This window comes from Hetaerina americana, unplaced genomic scaffold (genome assembly GCF_022747635.1).
Source record: "Hetaerina americana unplaced genomic scaffold, ioHetAmer1.1.p SCAF_22, whole genome shotgun sequence".
Classification (NCBI taxonomy): Eukaryota; Metazoa; Arthropoda; class Insecta; order Odonata; family Calopterygidae; genus Hetaerina; species Hetaerina americana.
Window position 1 is genome coordinate 6228580 of NW_027286786.1, and position 19976 is coordinate 6248555.

General features: G+C 36.8%; 1 protein-coding gene across 6 annotated transcripts in view; it reads left to right on the forward strand.

Annotated features, from left to right (window-relative positions):
* Positions 1-6800, forward strand: part of LOC139689321 (uncharacterized) — a 46315-nt gene extending 39515 nt beyond the window's left edge. For all 6 annotated transcript variants that reach the window (XM_071586399.1, XM_071586404.1, XM_071586400.1 and 3 more), the window contains exon 7: positions 6448-6800. In XM_071586399.1, the coding sequence (XP_071442500.1) occupies positions 6448-6657 (210 nt within the window). In that variant the 3' untranslated portion in view covers positions 6658-6800. The remainder of the gene's footprint in view (positions 1-6447) is intronic.
* Positions 6801-19976: the final 13176 nt, after the last annotated feature.

Consider the following 19976-nt stretch of genomic DNA (forward strand, 5'->3'; position numbering starts at 1 on the left):
AAAGTTGCTACTGATCTTTTCCTAACATCCATGTCATCAAATCCCTTGTTGTGAAAGCTTCTTTGCCTAATGCAATCTTTCCATTGATATCCCTACTTCTTAGGCCATCGTGGTCTAAAAGACTGCCAAGCTGCTTCCTCCTGTGTTGAAGTCACCGATGAAGTTCTCTGCTGCCTTTGAATCAGAGCTTACTGGTTCACCATGGCTCACAATGCCGTGAATAATGGTTCTTCTCAAACCATGCATGGCTTCCCTTTTATACTTCTTTGGCCTTTGATGATCCTGGTATCTTCTGAAATACCAAATCACTTTTACCTTCTCACAAATCACATTCTCTAAAATTTTGTCACATTGCTATCTGTTTATCCAATATATGCGAAGCAACCTTTCAACATTGTTGAGAACTTATAGCCACTGTGTAGATATTCTAACCCCTCACTTAGAGGCATGTTACATTCCTAATATTGTCCGTGTTCTTGAGGATAGACTGCAGAGGCTGATATGGGTCGGTTGTATGTTGCTGCTAGATCAGCCACCTGCACACCTTGCTCTCACTTTTCATTGATTTTACCTCTCACTTCTACAGTTATTTTTATTCAATTATGGTAATATCCTTACAGCTCTTTCTTTGGTGACGTCTTTAAAACTAAACACAATATATTATAAAACTTTGCACAAAAAAGTCACTAGTTATGCATCTGAACACAAGTTTGGAAAAACATGTCATCACTAGCGATGCTAAGATGCCAGGGGAATTAGTGCCGAACACAAACTAGAGTGGCAGGTGCACAATCATTCTGGGAATTCTCCTCCCTTCAACATTCATTATGTGCAAATTTGCATGTCAAGCAAGGTTCCGCTGTAATAATAGACTTAAATGCTTTCAAGACGTTGGTGTAAACAACATCAATCTGGTGACCTCTCTCTAAGTCATCAGTTTAGTAATTGGTGTACAAATTCCCCGTTTGAAGCTATGTTGCTCATGTACATTAGATGTAGTTTCCAGCGTTACTTTGTGGAAGGGATCCATGACTCAAAGAATATAGTTTGTATTTCCGCTAGAAATATTGATTAAAATCACCAAAGTTTCAATGCAGAGAATGCATAGCATCATCTTCACGTGAAACTTGGGTTATTTTAATGAACGATGATGCTGGAACAAACTGCTTCAGGAAGATAAGATTTTATGTTGATCGTGATGAAGATATTCCTGTTGGAGCTACTCATGATACTGATGATACTGAAGACAATTAATGGGATCTTCTTGAAGCAAATTGTTCAATCTGGGAGTTTATCAAATTAGATTGTTTTGTTGTGACGACAGAGGTGCAGTGTTAATGGCATTTTTGATAAACCCATGGAGGAACGGAACGATGAAGAGGACACAGTGGACATAACACCTAGACATAAAACTTAGACTTCATAAAAAATAAAACAAAATCGCGCCTTTGACAACTCCTCTCGTAGAGCCCGCTCAAAAAAACGAAAAACACTCCGTGAATAAGTGCAAACTCTGTCAAAAAAGTGTCAGAAAGGGCATAAGATGTGATGAGTTGATTCCACACTAAGTGTGCCCCAGTGGAAAGTTATGGAATCTCAGAAGAGAGTGGCTGGATGATGGCCTTGCGCTCGGAAGAAGAAAAGTTCGCCAAACATAAGCGGGAGATTGAATCTAAGGGCAAAGTTATATCCATTTTAATGAAGGATTTGGCTGCATTTCAGGAAAAAATTAAAAGTCGGAACTGGAAACTAAGAAATTGCAAAGGGAACTTGCATTCTACAAAGAAAACGGTTAATCGGTTGTTGGTTGGAAGTTGGCTAAATCAACAACAACTGTCCCTTTCAAATCAAAATTTGTTTGGAAAAATACGAAGCGAAATAACGTTAAAAGTGATGAAGATACAAAAAAAGTACCTCTGTCACCCCTTTGAGCCACGCTAAAAGAAGCCCTTCTTCCCCAAGTGTGTTTCCACCAGGAAAAGTTATTCTAAGAGGTGATTCCATTGTAAAAAATGTCCATTTCGGAAGAGTGGAAAAAAGTGTTCTGTGGAATCAAAGCTGAGCAAATGAGTCAAAAGGTGGAAGAAATCGCTCAAAATGTGAAAATCAACGAGACAGATATGTTTTTTCCTCATGTGGGAACAAACAATCCTCGAAGCTCAAGATCACCCGATGAAGTAATGGGAGAAATGTACAAGCTTATCAGGTGCACGAAGAAACATTTCCCAAAATCAGTTAAAGTGGTAAACAGTATTTTATGTCGACAGGATTTCAACCTTAGTTATAAACAAAAGGTAAATGATAATCTCAGATGGGCTTGTGGTGCTCTTAAGGTTGTATTCTCTGACGCAAACAAATATGTGAATGATCGCTGCTTAGCTCACGATGGCCTGCATTTAAAGTAAGGTGAGGCAGTTGAAAATGTAGCAAATATTTGTGCATACAAGGGGAATGGAAAACAGAGGTAGCCAGTGTCAATATAACCACTGCCCCCAATCAAAATACATAAAGGATAGTTGGTTGCACAAAAAATAACTCCAAGAAGCTTCCACATAAAAAATTCACTGCATAGCAAATAAATTGAGATCCTATTAAAGGAAGAGAGGCCGGATTTTCTTAGTATAATGGAGCATGGACTAAAAGATAATGAAATAAATAGTCTAAAGCTGAGGGATTATTTTCTTGTCAATCATTTCTGTAGGGAAAAAAACAAAGGTGGTGGTGTTGCATTTTTCACCAAAACTTGCTTTGAATCAGTTACCAGAGCCTATGAAAACTTAAAAGATAGAATCAGTGAAGAAAAAGGATTTGAAATAACCTTTTGCAAATGGCCGAAGACAAATGAAACTTATTTTTTAATTGGTCTGTGCAGATCTCCAAGTGCACCAGTCGATGATTTCCTCAAAAAAATGAATGAAATACTTGGGAAAGTCGTCAAGGAAAATAAAAAAATTATCATTGTTGGGGACCTGAATGTAGATGTCTCAAAAGATACTATTCAGAAGCTAAAAGAAACACTTCTCTACTATAGTGTTCAGCTAACTATTTATATCCCAACCTCAGTGTCATCTCACTCAGAAACCGTTATTGACAACATAGCTACAAATCTAGCCGAGCATTATTTCAAATCTCTAGTTTTAGAAACTACTATCTCAGACCATCATGCTCATATTATTGAATTAACATACAATTAAACAGATGGAAGTGAGAGAAACACAGATACAGTATAGGCACGTATATACTCACTGGAAAATATAAATTTATTCAAATCGGAGGAGTTGAAGAGTGTTGACTGGCCAGCAGTACTAAATGCAAATCTTGTTACAAACTATTTCAAAGAATTTCAATCAATTATTAAGTTCTACGGGGATATTTGTTTTCCATTGAAAAAGCTAGCCATAAAAAATAAATCTACAAATAAAGGATATAACTGGATGACAAATGAGTTTCTGACTGCTAGAAATAGGCTTAGCTACTTAACTAAGGCTAGTAAAGTAAATTTAGGCTGATACCCTTAAGAAATAAACTGAAGTCCGAGTACAGGATGCTGCTTAGGAAAGCAAAAAATGACCATGCCAGACAAATTATTTCGAATTCTACCAATCAAACAAAAGCGTTGTGATCTGTGGTAAATAATGAAAATTCCTGTAAAATATCAGAGCCAGGGAAAAATAAATGCTTCTTAACAACAATTGATGGAAAAGAAATCAGTGATCCTCTAAATATGGCAAAAAAATTCAATAATTTCTTCATAGAATTCATTGGCAAAACAAGAGCACAGATAAAATTCTAAATGATAGCATAGAAAAAGTAATGTACATTAGTGAATCAATTTACTTAAATCGCACCAGAGAAAATGAAGTCGGAAATGTAATAAAGAAACTAAAAAATAAAAAATCCAGGGGGCATGATGGCATATCAAATTATCTAATAAAACTTTGTCAAGAATCCTTCATTTTACCTATTACCAATATAGCCAATGAATCATTTCTAACTGGGCGATTTCCTGAAGAATTAAAAATAACCAAAGTTATTCCACTGCATAAAAAGGGGGTCGAAGATCAACTGAATAATTACAGGCCAATCTCACTTATTTCATGTGTTTCAAAAATACTTGAAAAATTGATGGAAGAAAGATTATTAATATTCCTCATAAAAAATAAAGTTCTTTCTCAGTCACAGCATGGCTTCACAAAAAATAAAAGTGTAGAAACTGCATGCAGTGATTATGTCACTAAAATTGCCCAAGCTTTAAGTGATAAAAAGCATGTTATAGGGGTTAACATGGATCTATCAAAAGCCTTTGATTCTGTAAAATCTAGCATTCTTTTAACTAAACTAGAACATTATGGTATCAGGGGAGTAGCTCATCATTGGCTTACATCTTTTTTGGAAAATAGGAAACAGTATGTAGAAATTGTCGGAAAAAATGGTGCTACCTACAAATCAAAAATGAAAACTATTAAATATGGTGTTCCACAAGGTTCTGTATTAGGGCCTTTACATTTCCTGGTGTATGTGAACGACATTGAAAAAGCTATAATCTCTCCAGAGAATAATAATGTGGTGCTCTATGCAGATGACATAAGTCTAATAGCAGGTCATACTAAATCATCTCAATTAGAAATAGATATGTATGCAATGGTGAATTCAGTCGCTCAATGGCTGCATGTAAATAATTTACAATTAATGCAAGAAAAACAGTTTACTTGGTATTTACTAATAGAGACCTTCAGTCAAGTATTTCTGTAGAAATAGGAAACCAATTGATTTCTGAGTTGGAAACATCCCACCGTATTGGGTTTAGAAATTGACAACAAGTTAAGCTGGAGGTATGAAATGGAAAAATGTAGTAAAAAATAATGTTCAGCCCTATTCCTTTTAAAAATCTTGCCAACTATTGTATTACAGCAGTATTGATCCCAGTGGTATATTTGAGTCCATAGTTTGATATGGCATCGTCTGCTGGGGGAGTTCAGCCCATGGAAGCATCAATAGAATACTCATACTTCAAAAACGGGCATTAAGGGTGATAATTAAACTAAATGCAAGAAAATCCTGCAGGGAATACTTGTAATGTCACAAAGTCATGACGGTTCCCTGTATCTATATGCGTAATATGATTTTGTATGCCTGCACCAACACCCCTTCACTGGTCAGAAATAGGGATGTTCACAAGTAAGGGGTAAGGATAATCTTCATAATGGCCATTGCAGAGTAGCAACACTATTAAAAAACCCCAGAAGTTTCAGGAAAACTGCTGTTTAATCAAATGCCTGAAGAGTTAAAACGAATACTCCCCCAAGAAAATAAATTCAAAAAAATGTTTAGAGATATCTTTGTAAATAATGTTTTTTTATAGTGTCCAATTGTATATAGAAAGAGCTAATGTAGGGATTTCTGTCTTTTAAATCTTTAATTCTCATATATTTCATGTACATTATTATTTCTATGAATTTGTATGTATGTTAATGCACCTCTAAATCTTCACGAAGCCCATACAATTATTTATTGTTCTATGCAAATAAATCTCTCTATCTATCCAAAATAAAACAAAATGTGTACTGCTTACGCTTTAAGAAATTACTGATCAGGTGGTAAATAGCTGCGGGCAATCGCTTGGTGAACTGTAGAAAATTGTAAACAAAATGCACGATATTGATAGGCAGAAGAAGTTCGCTTGAAAATATTCAAATTTTGTTAAATCGTATTCAAACGAAACAAAGAAACCACAGAAGTAACTTTGAGCACAGTCATCAGAGGGCAAAAAGGTTAGTTTTTTCGGCTGACAGCCAAGGGATGCAGTTTGAAGACGTGATTACTAAATCAAATTTCCTAAAAGGGAAGTTTTGTGTGCATGTAAAGTGCTGAACAAGGTCATTGGACATCCCATATCCCATAATGACATCAAAACTAAGTCAGTCATCCCATAATGTGGATTCTTGTTGGATGCACTCCAAATGTCAGTTATTCTTGAGAAGTTTTTTAAGCAAAACATCCTGTGATACCTGTTAAGTAGGAGTATGTAATGGCGTCTAACTAAAACAATAAAAATCTAGTTTCATTAGTATATAATTCAGCCTTGGCTGAAGCATCATGAAGTATTTTCTGGGTTGCCCGTGAGATTAAGGAGAGTAAATGGAAATGCATTTTTAGTGAAGGTAAGATGTTTTCAATTTGTTGCTGGGTAATTTCTAATTTTTGTAAAGTTTCTCAAATTGATCGACAATAAGTGAAAAATTCACTATTCTCATATCATAGTGCTGTATCAGTGGAAAATGATATCAAGATATCAACACATTAAAATCATCACTGATTTAGTCTTATTTAGGAATTTTTTAAGTTATACTGATTGTCAATCAAAGCCAAATTCCAACAAATGTGAAAAATCTAATTAATATGATGTTTACAGATATGAGTCTGATTTGTTCTTTGTGATCTCCCCAGAATCATGTCACCCGATTACTGCAAGGAAGGTGGGCAGAAACGCCATATTTAAAGTATGTTGCTGGAAGGTATGTGCTCAATGTTTATGAATGTCTCAAATGTGAGATAAGGAAGGCGTTGGTGAACCCAAAATACTCTGATGAAGATAAAGTGTATCTGAGAGATTTGCTGAAATCGTGTGAGGATGGCAATGCAGCCACTGGTCAATAATGTGTTTAATTCTTATTTATACATTTTTAACGATCAATCCATTTTACATGAATCCTATAATTTTATGAAATATTACTGAACAAATATGTTATTTTTATTGATGTTTTACTGTGTATTAATGTATCTTTATATTCTTATTAAATTGTCATTATCATGTGATTTGTTTATTTGAATTGCTAAAATGAGGCTCTAATGATTGTTTCATTCAGTGTCAATTCAACGAATTTATTCAAACATTTCGTGGTATGAAATAGTTTACACCAATCATCAATGAATGATGGCTGATAACTTTTTAAAAGAGCTAGCCACTGTACCCATGTTATTCTTTCTCTTTTTCAATGCAGCAAGCAGGAATTGTGGCATTTGTAAATCCATTGGGTCACCTCATTTTGGCACTAGCTACTTCTGTTGACAAATTCTTTCTCAGGTGATCACGACTGACCAATAAGGAGTGCTTTATATTTGCGAGCTCACTTAACTTGTGTGCAGAGCTTTCCACATGTGTTGCCAGTTTCTCCAGATAGAATCCCCCTGTAGCCCCTCAGAAAAGATCAATTTTGTGAACACTTAAGAAAATAATTATTTTCCATTGTCACTTAAACTTCTCTGAGATACACACGGCACTATAAATCACTTAGCTAACCGTGAATTATACTGTCCGTTGATGAAATAATAATTATCTTCCATTGTTGGTCAGATTACTGTAAAAGGCTGGCCAACAATGCCAACCATGAAAGATTTGATGATTTGATACTCTACCACATGAGGTAAATTTTGAATTGACACAAATTTAAGACCTCTTCAATTCCACATGCTTCCTTCCTCAATTCTGCCCAACACGCCTCTGCCTTCTTCTTTAAATTCCTTCCCCTCCCTTGTTTGCCCAACGTTCTTCCCTCTGTCACAGTCACTATCCTTCCAACAGCAGAGAAAATGCTCCACCTTTCTCGACTCCTTTGGAATTCTCCCGACAATCCCCTCTCTTCATCCACCACGCTTAAAACCTAGTTTGCATTCCTTTCTGTCATTTACTCCTTTTCCACTCTCCTCAACAACCCTATTTAAAAAATATTGTAAGTGGCTAATATTGGACATTTTTATTGAATTAGGCAAATTTTTCAAAACTCTGGAAATTACTTCATTCAATTCTATACACTTTAATTTTTCAACTTTGGAAATTACTTTAATTTATTCCATACACCCTAATTTTATTGCCTGATGGCATAAAAAGGGGGTTATTGAACGTTTTTTGTAATTGTGATGATTTTTCGAATCTCTGGAAATGACTTTAATCCATTCAATTCTTCCTTCACCCAATGGTCTAGTTGCAAAAGTGGAGGGTATTAAACATTTTCATTGAATTTTGTCAATTCTCCGGAAATGGATTTAATCCATGCAATACACCAAAACTTGATTGTCCAGTTTCAAAAGTTTAGGTCTTTTAAAGATTTTATAAAATTTTGTAAATATTTAAAAACTGGAAATAACTTCAATCCATTATATTCACTCTGAATTTTCACCTTGATGCATAAGTGCACAGTTTGGATGTATTTATGGAAATATGATCATTTTTCAAAACTCGGCAAATTACGTTAATCCATTGAATACACTTAAATTATTCACTTTGTTGCGCAAGGGGGCGATTACATGTTATGATGGAGTTATGACAATTTTTTGAAACTCTAAATGATTTTAATCCATTCAACACAGCTAAAGTTTATATTAATTTTATTGTCTGATTGCATAAAAGGGAGGTATTGAAAGTTTAATGAAATTATGACAAATTTTTGAATTTCTGGAAATTACTTTCATCCATTCAATACACCTTAATTTTATCATGTAGTTACAAAAGTGGAGGGTATTGAACATTTTCATTGAATTTTGACAATTTCTTGAAACTTCAGAAATGACTAACCTATTCAATACCCACTAACTTATTCGTACGGTTTCAAAAGTATTTCAAGATTTTGTGGAATTTTGTTAATTTTTCAGAACTCTGGAATGACTTAAATTCATTATATAGACTGAATTTTTTGCCCTGATACAAGGGAGTGGAATTTAACATTTTAATTGAATTATGATATTTTTTAAACTAAGCAAATGACTTAAACCCATTTAATTTTCTTTTATTTTTCAATTTGTGGTTTAAGGGAATTGGACGTTTTAATGTAATGATGACAATTTTTCGAAACTCTAGATATGACTTCAGATCGAATCAATACTCATCCTCTTTCCTATGGTTGCAAAAGAGGGATGCGTCGGACGAGATTTTTGAATATGGACAAGTTTATGTAACTCTGTTAATGAATTTAATCCATTCAGTGTACTAATTTCTTGTCTGGTTGCACTAGGAGGAGTATTGGACGTTTTTAAGAAATAATGACAATTTCTCAGAACTCTAGAAAAGACTCTAATCCATTTGATACACTTAAATTTTTCACCTAGGGTTATAAGGAAGGGTATTCTATTTTGTTTTTGAATTTGTACAATTTTTCTACAGTCAAGTTATGACTTAAGATCCAATAAGTACAAGTACACTTCATTTTTCGTCTTGTTGCACAAGTGGGGTGTCTTGGATGTTTTTATTGATTATTGACAATTTTTTAAAACTTGGGAAATCAAATTTTAATTCAAAATATTTTTCCATATGGGAAAGTATCAAGAGAGGGTTGTCTAAAGCCGCGAAAGACACTATTGGAACCGTTAACACTAAAAGGACTAAGAAACCATGGATCACGGATGAGATGATTACAAAGATGGATGAGCGGCAAAAATGGAAGAATGTAAATATAGAGTTAGGCAAAATGAAGTAAAAAGAATTAAACAATAAATTGAGGCTGGCAACAAATAAAGCAAAAGAAGCATGGTGGAAAACGCAGTGCAAGGATATGCAAAGACTGCAGAGGAAAGGTGAAATCGGTGCGTTGTACAGAATAGTTAAATCTTTATCGGGAAATAAGAAAGGGAGATCTATGCTAACAGTTACAGATAAGGCGGGTTAGGTAATAGTTGACACAGGAAAGATCCAAGAGAGATGGAAAGAGTATATAGAAGAACTGTATAGTAAAGTACTTTGACCAACAAAGTTAGACATTGAAAAAGAATATAATATAGAGGAAGATAGCTTCGGTCAAGGCATACTAGACGATGAGATAGAAAGGGCATTAAGAGATATGAAACTGAATAAGGCCGTGGGGGTGGATAACATTCCTGCAGAACTGTTGAAATGCTTTAAAAAATTTGGGAGGAAGAGGCTATATGGGCTGATTCATAGTATCTATGAGGAAGGAATCTGGCCGGGAGACTTTGTGAGATCAGGTTTAGTACCTATTCTGAAAAAGGTAAAGACTATATCATGTGAGGACTATAGGACAATAAGTTTGATATCCCACGCAGCTAAAGTTGTTCTCAGGATCATAAACAAAAGGATAGAGAGTATGGCAAATGATTAGTTAGGGGATGATCAGTTTGGGTTAAGGAAGGGGAGAGGTACACGTGATGCCATTGCAGTAATGAGATTATTAATCAAGAGGAATATAGAACACAACCAGGAAACTAATGAGTATATTTCAGAAAATAGGAATAGATTGGAGGGAAAGGAGGCTAATCCGCAACCTGTACATGTCTCAGACTGCTCAGGTGTGAGTGGGGAACAGGGAGTCCAAATGGGCAGGGTTGCCCATTATCACCGTTGCTGTTCAACCTGTATGCAGAGTAAATGATTTAAGAGGCATGGTAAGAACTGGAGGTAGGAATGTAAGTGGGCGGGGAATTTGTAAAATCAGGGTTGCCAAAGACCAAGCTTTAGTTTGTCAGTCAGCCAAGGGGTTGCAAGCATTTCTGAGTGAATTGGAAATTCAGTGCAACAGGTATGGGATGAGAATCAATATTAATAAAACAAAGGTTATGCGATTTTGTAGAAAGAAATAGGCTAAGCTTAACATTAAAATAGGAGGGCAAAAACAGCTAGAGCTAGTTTACGAATCTCGGAAGTGTTTTGGACCAACACGGTCAAAGTAGTAGGGACGTAAGGAGAAGAATTGAGCCAGGCAAAGAGGCTTTCACAAGGAGGAGGGAGTTAATGAGATGGACGTTGCATAAGGATGCTAAGAAAAGACTCGTAAAAACTTTGATATGGAGTGCAGCTATGGTCATTGAAGCAGGAGGATAGACATAGACTGGAGGCTTTTGAAATGTGGGTGTGGAGAAGAATGGAGAAGGTGAAATGAACAGGGAAGAAAACAAATGAGGAAGTACTTGGTATGGTGGGCGAAGAGAGGGGTTTGTTGGGAGAAGTCATATGGAGGCAGGAAAAGTGGATGAAGGGGGTATTGACCGGCAGTGGGATGATTAAGACTGTAATTGAGGGGAGAATGTTAGGAAAACGAGGAAAGGGAAGGAACAGGATAGGGATGTTGGACGGGATGAAGGGAGGAAGAAAGTACTCGGAGATGAAGACGGACCTGATATAGAGTAGGATGATGGATTTTGTGTTTTGTTAGGAGTAATAAAATATTTGTTTGGTAGTTGTGTCCATCCAAAAACCTACCTTAACCGGTAGATTACCTTAAAAAAAAAAATTATAGATATATATATATATATATATATATATATATATATATATATATATATATATATATATGCTTTCGTAGACGTAACACGGAAGTGCCGAATAGTACAATACACAGTAACACACAATATAGAAACACAAAAAAAGAAGAACACTCACACGTTATTTCTTGATATTTCGACGGAAACAATCCGTCTTCCTCTGAAGATATAGATCTATATCTTCAGAGGAAGACGGATTGTTTCCGTCGAAATATCAAGAAATAACGTGTGAGTGTTCTTCTTTTTTTGTGTTTCTATATTGTGTGTTACTGTGTATTGTACTATATATATATATATATATATATATATATATATATATATATAGTACAATATGCCATATATATATATATATGGCATATATCATACATATATGCATACACATACCTACCTACACATACATATCCACAATCCATATATCCATATATTCAAATGTACACATAAATACATATATACAATGCATATACATACATATCCACACACACATACATATACACACATAAGCATACATACATGTATTCATACACATGCATAAATTCATACATAATTATGCACATTTAAACCCATACATACATACATATACATATATAAATTAAGAATACACCTACACATACACACATAGTCAAAATGACAGTGAAGATAGAGAAGAATAAAATAAGGAAAGTCTAAGCAAAGAATGAGGTTTGTTGGAAAAGCTAGGGAGAGCATGGCATTGCTCAACTAGTAAAAACCCATGCAGGAAAATCACCCACAAAGAGAAGGGGAGTGTGAAAAACCTGCGAAAACCCTATTAATTAGAGGAAAGATACATGACATTGTAAGAATCATTTTTACATAGTATACATATTATTAAGTTACTGAAATAGAAATTAAATACATTGACAACACAAGCAGAGTAATGAGAATCGTAATATTACTGAAAATAATGATGCAAACTCCTACTGATTGAGATGACAAAAACAACTAAATAGAAAAAAAAAGCAGAAGCAGTGATCTGTATAACAGCTGAATGGAATGAGGGAGGGTATACTGGTTAAGTTAAGTACCTGAGGAAAATGAACTTGTAAAGTGCTCTTCTAAATGTTGTTGTTGATTAGGAGTTTTTTATGTCATCTGGGAGAGAGTTCCACGGACGGCATGCTGTAATATGAAAGGATTTGTGATAGATTTCCGTGCGATGGTGTGGGACAAGAAGTTGATTATTACCCCTAGTATTTCTTTTGTGGATTGTGCTGATGAAGAGGAAATTTTTGTATAGATTTTCAGGTGTGTGGTTTGAAAATATTCCGTAGAAAACTGAAAGAATATGTAAATGCCTGCGGCCTTCTAGCTTTAACCAGGATATTCTATTAAATGAGTCTGAAATATGATGGTATTTCCTAAGATCACATATGAACCGCACACGGAAATTATGGGTCCTCTGGAGTTTGGTTTTCAGTTCGCCTGAAAGGTCTTGGTATACTACATCACAGTAATCAAAGAGGGGTATGAGAAGAGTACACAAGAAGCATCTTTAAGGAGAGGGGAGCAATGTGATTTAACCTTGTAAGTGAATGCAGGGATGAGTTAATTTTTCTGCAGATAGCAATTGCATGATCAGTCCAAGATAATGTTTCATTTATGGTTAAGCCTAAATTATTTACTGTCCTTAGGGATGGTATGATAGATCCTTGCAATTTTAGTGGTGGTAGTTTATCAATACTTATTTTTGATTATATCCTATGGTATCCGAATATAATGGACTGACTTTTGATTAGGTTTATTTTCAATAAATTTTTTATTTCCCATAATGACAAAGCAGCTAGATCTGAATTAATTTCGTTTATAATTGTAGGTAGGTCTTGAAGGCGGGAATGGTGATATATTTGTAAATCATCATCATAAAGGTGATGATTGCAATTTAAAATGCCTTTACTAATATCATTTATATACAGAAGAAAAAGCAATGGTCCAAGAATGGATCCTAGTGGAACACCCCTGTGTATTTGAAGCCAGTAAAAGAATGAATTAGGTGTGATGACTCTGAAATCGGTTACTTAGGTATGATAGTCGGATGTCATCTGCTATATTTTAAGGAGGGCGGTAGCTGTGCTGTGAGAGGACCGAAAGCCTAATTTTAGAGGACCAAGTAAGTTATTTTCATTGAGAAACTTTGAAATTTGTTCGTGAATGAGTCTTTCGAATGCTTTTGATAGAGGAGGCAAAATGCTAATTGGTCTGTATTCAGCAATGTTAGTGGGTGAGGATTTTTTGGGGATGGGACGGACGAGGGCACGTTTCCAGAGTAAGGGATATGTTCCAGTTAGAATAGACCAATTAAAGATATGAGTTAAAACAGGAAGCACAATGGGAATTAACTTTTGTATGAGAATAGCTGAAATTCCATCAGCTCCATCTGAGAAGGACTTGATTTTTTTGAGGGTCTGAAGGACTTCCATTTGTGTAACCGGAGAAATTTTGAATGAGCTTCCAGCAGAAACTGGAGTTGGTTCAGAATTATGTAAACTGTATAAGTATTCATTTTTTGCATTAAAGTCCATATCCATCGGTGGGGTTGTGAATAAACGGTTTAGGTCGTCTGGAGAAATGTCAGCAGGTAGGGAGTGTTGATTTTTAGTTTTTCCGACACCAAGGTACTTCAAGCTTTTCCAAATAGGTGATGGGGGCTCTTTAGATATTTGGAAGGCATATCTGATTTTGGAATTTCTAATGACTTGTTTAGTTTTGTTATGCAGTTTTTTGTAGATGTTGAATACATTTTCGTTTCTATGTTTTTTAAACAGGCTATATACTGCATCACGCCTACGCATCAAGTATTTTATTTCATCTGTTATCCAAGGGGAGCGTGGTTTGGACAGTCGGATATTTCTAAACGGTGCATGTTTGTCTTCTAGCTCATTTAAGAACATATTAAAAAGTTCAATTTTTTTATCTATGTCGTCGATGAATTCTATAGACTGCCATGGAATGGTAGCCGCATCGGATACTAGGTCTTTGTCATCTATGGACTTGAAATAGCGAGTAAGAATGAATTTCTGCTTAAATTTAGGACATCTAACTGAGTATGTTAAAAATAATACATCATGCATGGATATTCCTGGGGCAGAAAGTTGCCCATATGTTGTGATGTTGTCAGGGTTGGCTGTAATTATTGCATCAAGCCAAGTGGCTGATGAATATGTATGATGGGTAGGTTCTAGGGGAAGTATGCTAAGAACAAGGTATGACAAAGAGAGTCATTGTTTTAGAGTCATGAGTTGAGGAAAGAAAGTTGGCATTGAAGTCACCGGCAATAATAACATGGTCATAGTTGGGAATGATGGAAGATAATGCTTCTTCCAAGTTGGAAAAGTAACCTACCTTGAGTGGGCGGTAAACTATGCCTAAAAGAATTTTTTGTGTGTCGAAGGTTATCTCTAAGAATGCAAACTCAGGTCTTTTGCAGTAAATGGAAGAACTTTTTGATATAATTTTGAAGGAGAGATCTTTTCTCACATAGACATTAACGCCTCCACCACCCTTGCCGATACAATCATGTCGATAGAAGTTGTAGCCAGGAATGTCGATGGATGAGGTAGGCATATGAGGCTTAAGGCAAGTCTCAGCGATGGAAATTGCATGAACGTCGTTGTCAGGTAGAAGTTGACACAATTCGTCAAGGTGCGCAGAGAGACTTTGGGCGTTGAGGTAAGTTATTTGAAAAGAATGAGCGTGAGATCTAAAAATGTCACATAAGGTTAATTGATTGTTTAGGAATTTACTTTTTGGATTTAATGGATTGTTTAGAAGCCGCATATCGTTCACGTAGATCAATGGTTTGAGAGGAAAGACGTTGAGACGTATTTTTACCTTCAAGTTGGAAAGAGACGAATTCCGGTGCCAGAGGATTTAGGGATCTGTGGTGGCTTTTAGGGAAGAATTCCGGTGCAAAAGGGTTTAGGGGCCAAAAGGTTTGGGGAAATCCGAACCGGTATTTTGTGGGTAGTTGGATAAAATGTGATGACTCAAGGTCTTTATCAGGGAATTCAGTCGTGTGTTAGGGACAAAGATTAGCGATGTTACCTGTGGGGGTCAAGGTATTTTGAGTGGAAAGGAGTGGGAGAGCATCCTGTGGTGATGGTGTTACTGGCGGGATATTGCCGTGGGTGTCCTGCCGTAGGGGTAAGATGGTGGGTATGCTATAATGAGTTTGGGAATGGGTAATAATTTACAGGTGATGACTGGGAGGTAGTATTTTAATGATAATAATTTCAAAAATTTTACCAACTACATAACTCAACACCATAATTCAAATGACATTGAAAGAAGGCATGGTTAAGTCTTAAATTTAAAATTTGAAGTTAAAAAGTTGAGCTTTCTTAACATATAAACAGCTTTACTCAGTTTATTATGGGTCAGACTGATGTGAGTCTCCCAGTTAAGTTCTGTATTAATACAAATTCCTAATATTTTCACAGTTTCAACATCAATAATTTTAATTTAAGACTGCACACAACATGCTGAGTTTTATAGTAGTATTATTTAGTATTTAAATGTAAATGATTGACATCAAACCATTCCTTAGCCTGTCTTTGCATAGCGCTAGATCGTACCTTTGCATCCTCTAGACATTGATATTTTTGCACAAAAATAATGTGATTGGCATATAAAACAGGTGCAGTTTTCATATAACAGAGCAAATCATTTATCATGATGATGAAAAGTATTGGGCCAAGCACAGAGCCCTCTGGTACACCACATTTTACTTTAAGAGCTGTAGATCGACAGCCATCAAGGTCAACCAATTGGTGGCGATCATCCAAATATTACTTCATTAGTTTCAGTGCAATTCCCTTAATACCATAATATTCTAGCTTGGTTAGTAATATTGAATTATTAACACAGTCGAAAGCCTTACTAAGATCACATAGTGTTACAGAGACTGACTCCTTCTCTTCAAATGCATTAATGATATAATTAACTATGGACTCTACTGCACAAAATTGTATATTTCCCAGATCGAGAGTCATTCTGTGATTTGGAAAAGAGATTATTTGACTCAAAAAAATTACAAATTTGATCTTTCTTAATAATTTCAAAAATTTTACCAAAAACTGGGACTATGGAAATGGAGCGGTAGTTAGCTAAATCATCTAAATCACCTTTCTTTTAGACAGGTACTGTGTTGAAATATTTTGGAGCTGTTGGAAAATCGCCTGTCTTAAAACATAAGTTGACTAACATAGCTAATGGTTCTGCAATGAACACAATAATGTCCTTTATTAGGGAATTAGAAAGACCATAGCAGGCTCCTTACTGTTAGATTTTTTTAAATTTTTTAGCAGTTGATATAATATCAAATGGAGTAACGATTTTCCATTTACAATTTAAATTATTTGGAGGAAGATAACTGAATTATAATAATTTCATTTGTATTTCGAGTAAGCCTCTTTGTCATGCAGGCTTCCACTGGTTTTGTAAGAGTGATAGTAATTAAGTAAATCATTTCTAAGAGCTAATAATTCCCCAGTATACCAGAGATTATTTTTAGTGGGCATAGAGTTAAGTATTTTTTAAGGAAAGCATTGTTCAAAAGTGTCTAGGAAATTACCTAAAAAACTTGAAAAACTTGTTTGCTCTCCAGAGTCTGTGCAAATACCATGCCAATTGATACAAGATAGAAGCAGTTGGAAACTCTCTAAACCTTCTCTTGTTACGGGCCTCATGATAATGGTTTTACCTCTATTTGAGAATATTTTTGGTTTATTTGAGTATTAAAAGTGAAGCTTATACCTTGATGGTCAGATAGGAGATAATCAATGACACTTATACTGCACAGTTCAGGAACATAATTGGTAATTACATTATCTAGGCAGGCAGACAATCAAGTAGGCTGTTTGTTTGCCCAGTATAAATTATATGAAAGCAAAAGATTTTCAAGAACCTGACTATCGCTAGTTTTAAGTGTTATGTCCGTTGTCTTATTTTGTAGACATCTCACATTTTGGCAAAATAAATTAAGGCCACTACCTAGTCAGAAGGACTTGGGCTTTGATATTCCCGTTTGGAGGCGGGTAACACGCTTCTCTAATGAAGAATTTTCCGTAGTGTTGTCGTGGTGGCCCCTTGTTGCAAAGGTCCAGGACCAGAGCATCACAAGTTTTCAAATCGGCGTTTCGATTTATCACCGCAGCGGAAACTTCTGGAATACTCCTCATCTCTTCATGAGTAGGGGTCTGTTTCCGCAGTGTTGAGGGGTAAAATTTCCCCACTTTCACCTCAACTGGCCAAATATCTTCTTTAACCAGATGATCTATAGGGCTAATTGGCGCACTGAGTTTAAAAGAACTATATACTTCATCAACTCTCAAACTTTCACATTTGAATTCATACCCAGAAAAAATTCTGGACAGATGCTTCACAATGTCATTAGGTGTTGCATTGGACTGGACACGACCAATGTAGAAGAGTCTTTCGAGGAACTCCCACAAAGTTGCACGTAATAGCAGGCTGCTTACAACTTCCGAACACCATATTTCGTTTCTGTTTGTTTCTCTTGTAATTCATAATTTGAAAACCTTCCTCGTCAGTGACGGTGGATTTTGAACTCTTGGTGCTAAATTTTGTGTTTACATTTTTGGGGGACAAATCGGTGTCGTCACTATTGAGGCCTTCTGACTTATTGACTTCGGATTTCATTTCCGCAGACAATGTTACAGCTTTCTTTGCAATTGGCTGCAAGGTAATACTTTCCATAGATTGGAGAGCCATTTTCAAATTCTTAATGTCGGCTGTGGGGGTGCTGGAAATTATTTCAGCGCAGGCGGTGCTAGGAAATACTAATAAAGCACATATAAAGCGTTTGAATGAACAGCAGATTTATTCTGAGTGCTGTGGATAACAGACCAAGGACAACATGGAAAGATATATTGCCAAGGGCCCAACGTGCACAAGAGGGATGAACGCTCGACGGGAGTTGAGACGTGACTGGTCCCGCGTGGGTCAAAATGCTTCCTCCCGGGAGCAGTGCCTAGGGTGACACCTCGCGGCACACCCCTGAATCGCACAAACAAATGAACTGCTACATCAACAAATGAACCGCCACATCACCCCCCTTGGCAGATGTGGAGCATACTCTTGCAAAGAGAGAGAAATTGTAACTGGCACTTCACGAAGTGATTGTAAAACACACGAAACACAAAAATTATTTAAGAAATGCCAGGTACATAATACCACACAAAAAAAACAAATACTGTTATACAATAACACATCAGCAAGTACAAAGTAAAATCAGATAACATACAGGAGATGGAAAAAAAATTGAAACGCCCCTAAGTCACAAAGTCAGCTAAATACTTGGGAAAATGCACTCTTCTCTGTGATCGTCGAGGTTGCGGTAATATGGGAGGCTGCTGAGGAACAGTAGGATTGGTCGCCCTAGGTATGATAGCAGCAGGGCAATGTGGCACTAACCATGGAGTTTCATCAAACTGGGCACAAGAAATGTCATCATTAACAACATACGCTGGTTTGATGTGGTCAATTGCCACAGATACCTCTCTACCCTGGATTTTCAGCTTGAATGTCTTGGGACCACGCTGGATCACTGGAAATGGCCCATCATAAGGAGGATCCAACGATGGATGGAGCCTATCATTTCTCAAAAATACATGGGAAACAGTTTCCAGATCTTTAAACATGAAAATGTTGCGGGCTCCGTGTCGAGAGACTGGCTGTGGCTGGAGTCGGCGAAGGCCCTGCCGCAGGGTGGTGACATAATCTGCAGTAGCAGCAATGGCACTAGTGGAAGGGGAAAAGAACTCTCCAGGAAGCCGAAGTGTTTGGCCATAAATGACCTCTGCAGGCGTTGCCTGAATATCTTCTTTAAATGTGGACCTCAGACCCATGAGAACCACGGGCAGGACATCAGTCCATTGGTTACCACCATGGCAACGGATAGCTGCCTTCAACTGGCGGTGAAGGCGTTCCACCATCCCATTGGCTGCAGGGTGATAGGCTGATGTCTGCAGGTGCTTTGCCCCCGTCAACTGCATCAGCTGCCGGAACAAGTTACTCTGAAATTGCCGCCCCTGGTCAGTGGTGATGCGAACGGGAGTTCCAAAACGTGAAATCCACTCCTGGAAAAGGGTACTGGCGGCAGTTTCTGCAGGGATGTCTTGAATAGGAAAAGCTTCAGGCCACCGGCTGAAGCGGTCAACACATGTCAATATATAGCGAAAACCATGGCTGCATGGAAGAGGCCCAACAAAATCTATGTGAATATGCATAAATTTGGCACTGGTAATGGGAAAAGCACCAATGGGGGACGAAACATGTCTCGTGATTTTATTCCTCTGGCATTGTAGACATGAGCGTGCCCACGCACGGCAGTCTCTCCTCATGGAATGCCAAACAAAGGGCTCAGCTACTAGGCGGGTTGTCTGTCGAATGCCAGGGTGGGATAATCCATGCATGCTGAGGAATAGCTGTTTTCGGAAAGGCTCGGTGACCACTGGCCTGGCTGAGGAAGTGGACATATCACATAACAGAGGGTGTGATGAACCAGGAAAAGCAACTTTCTTCAAAATTAATGAGGAATTCTGAAGAGAATTGACAAGGTCATGATCAGACTCCTGAGAGGCAGCCAGTGCAGAGTAATCTATGGAGGCAGAAATGCTTTGAATGCGGGACATGGTGTCCGCTACGATATTATCTTTACCTGCTACATACCT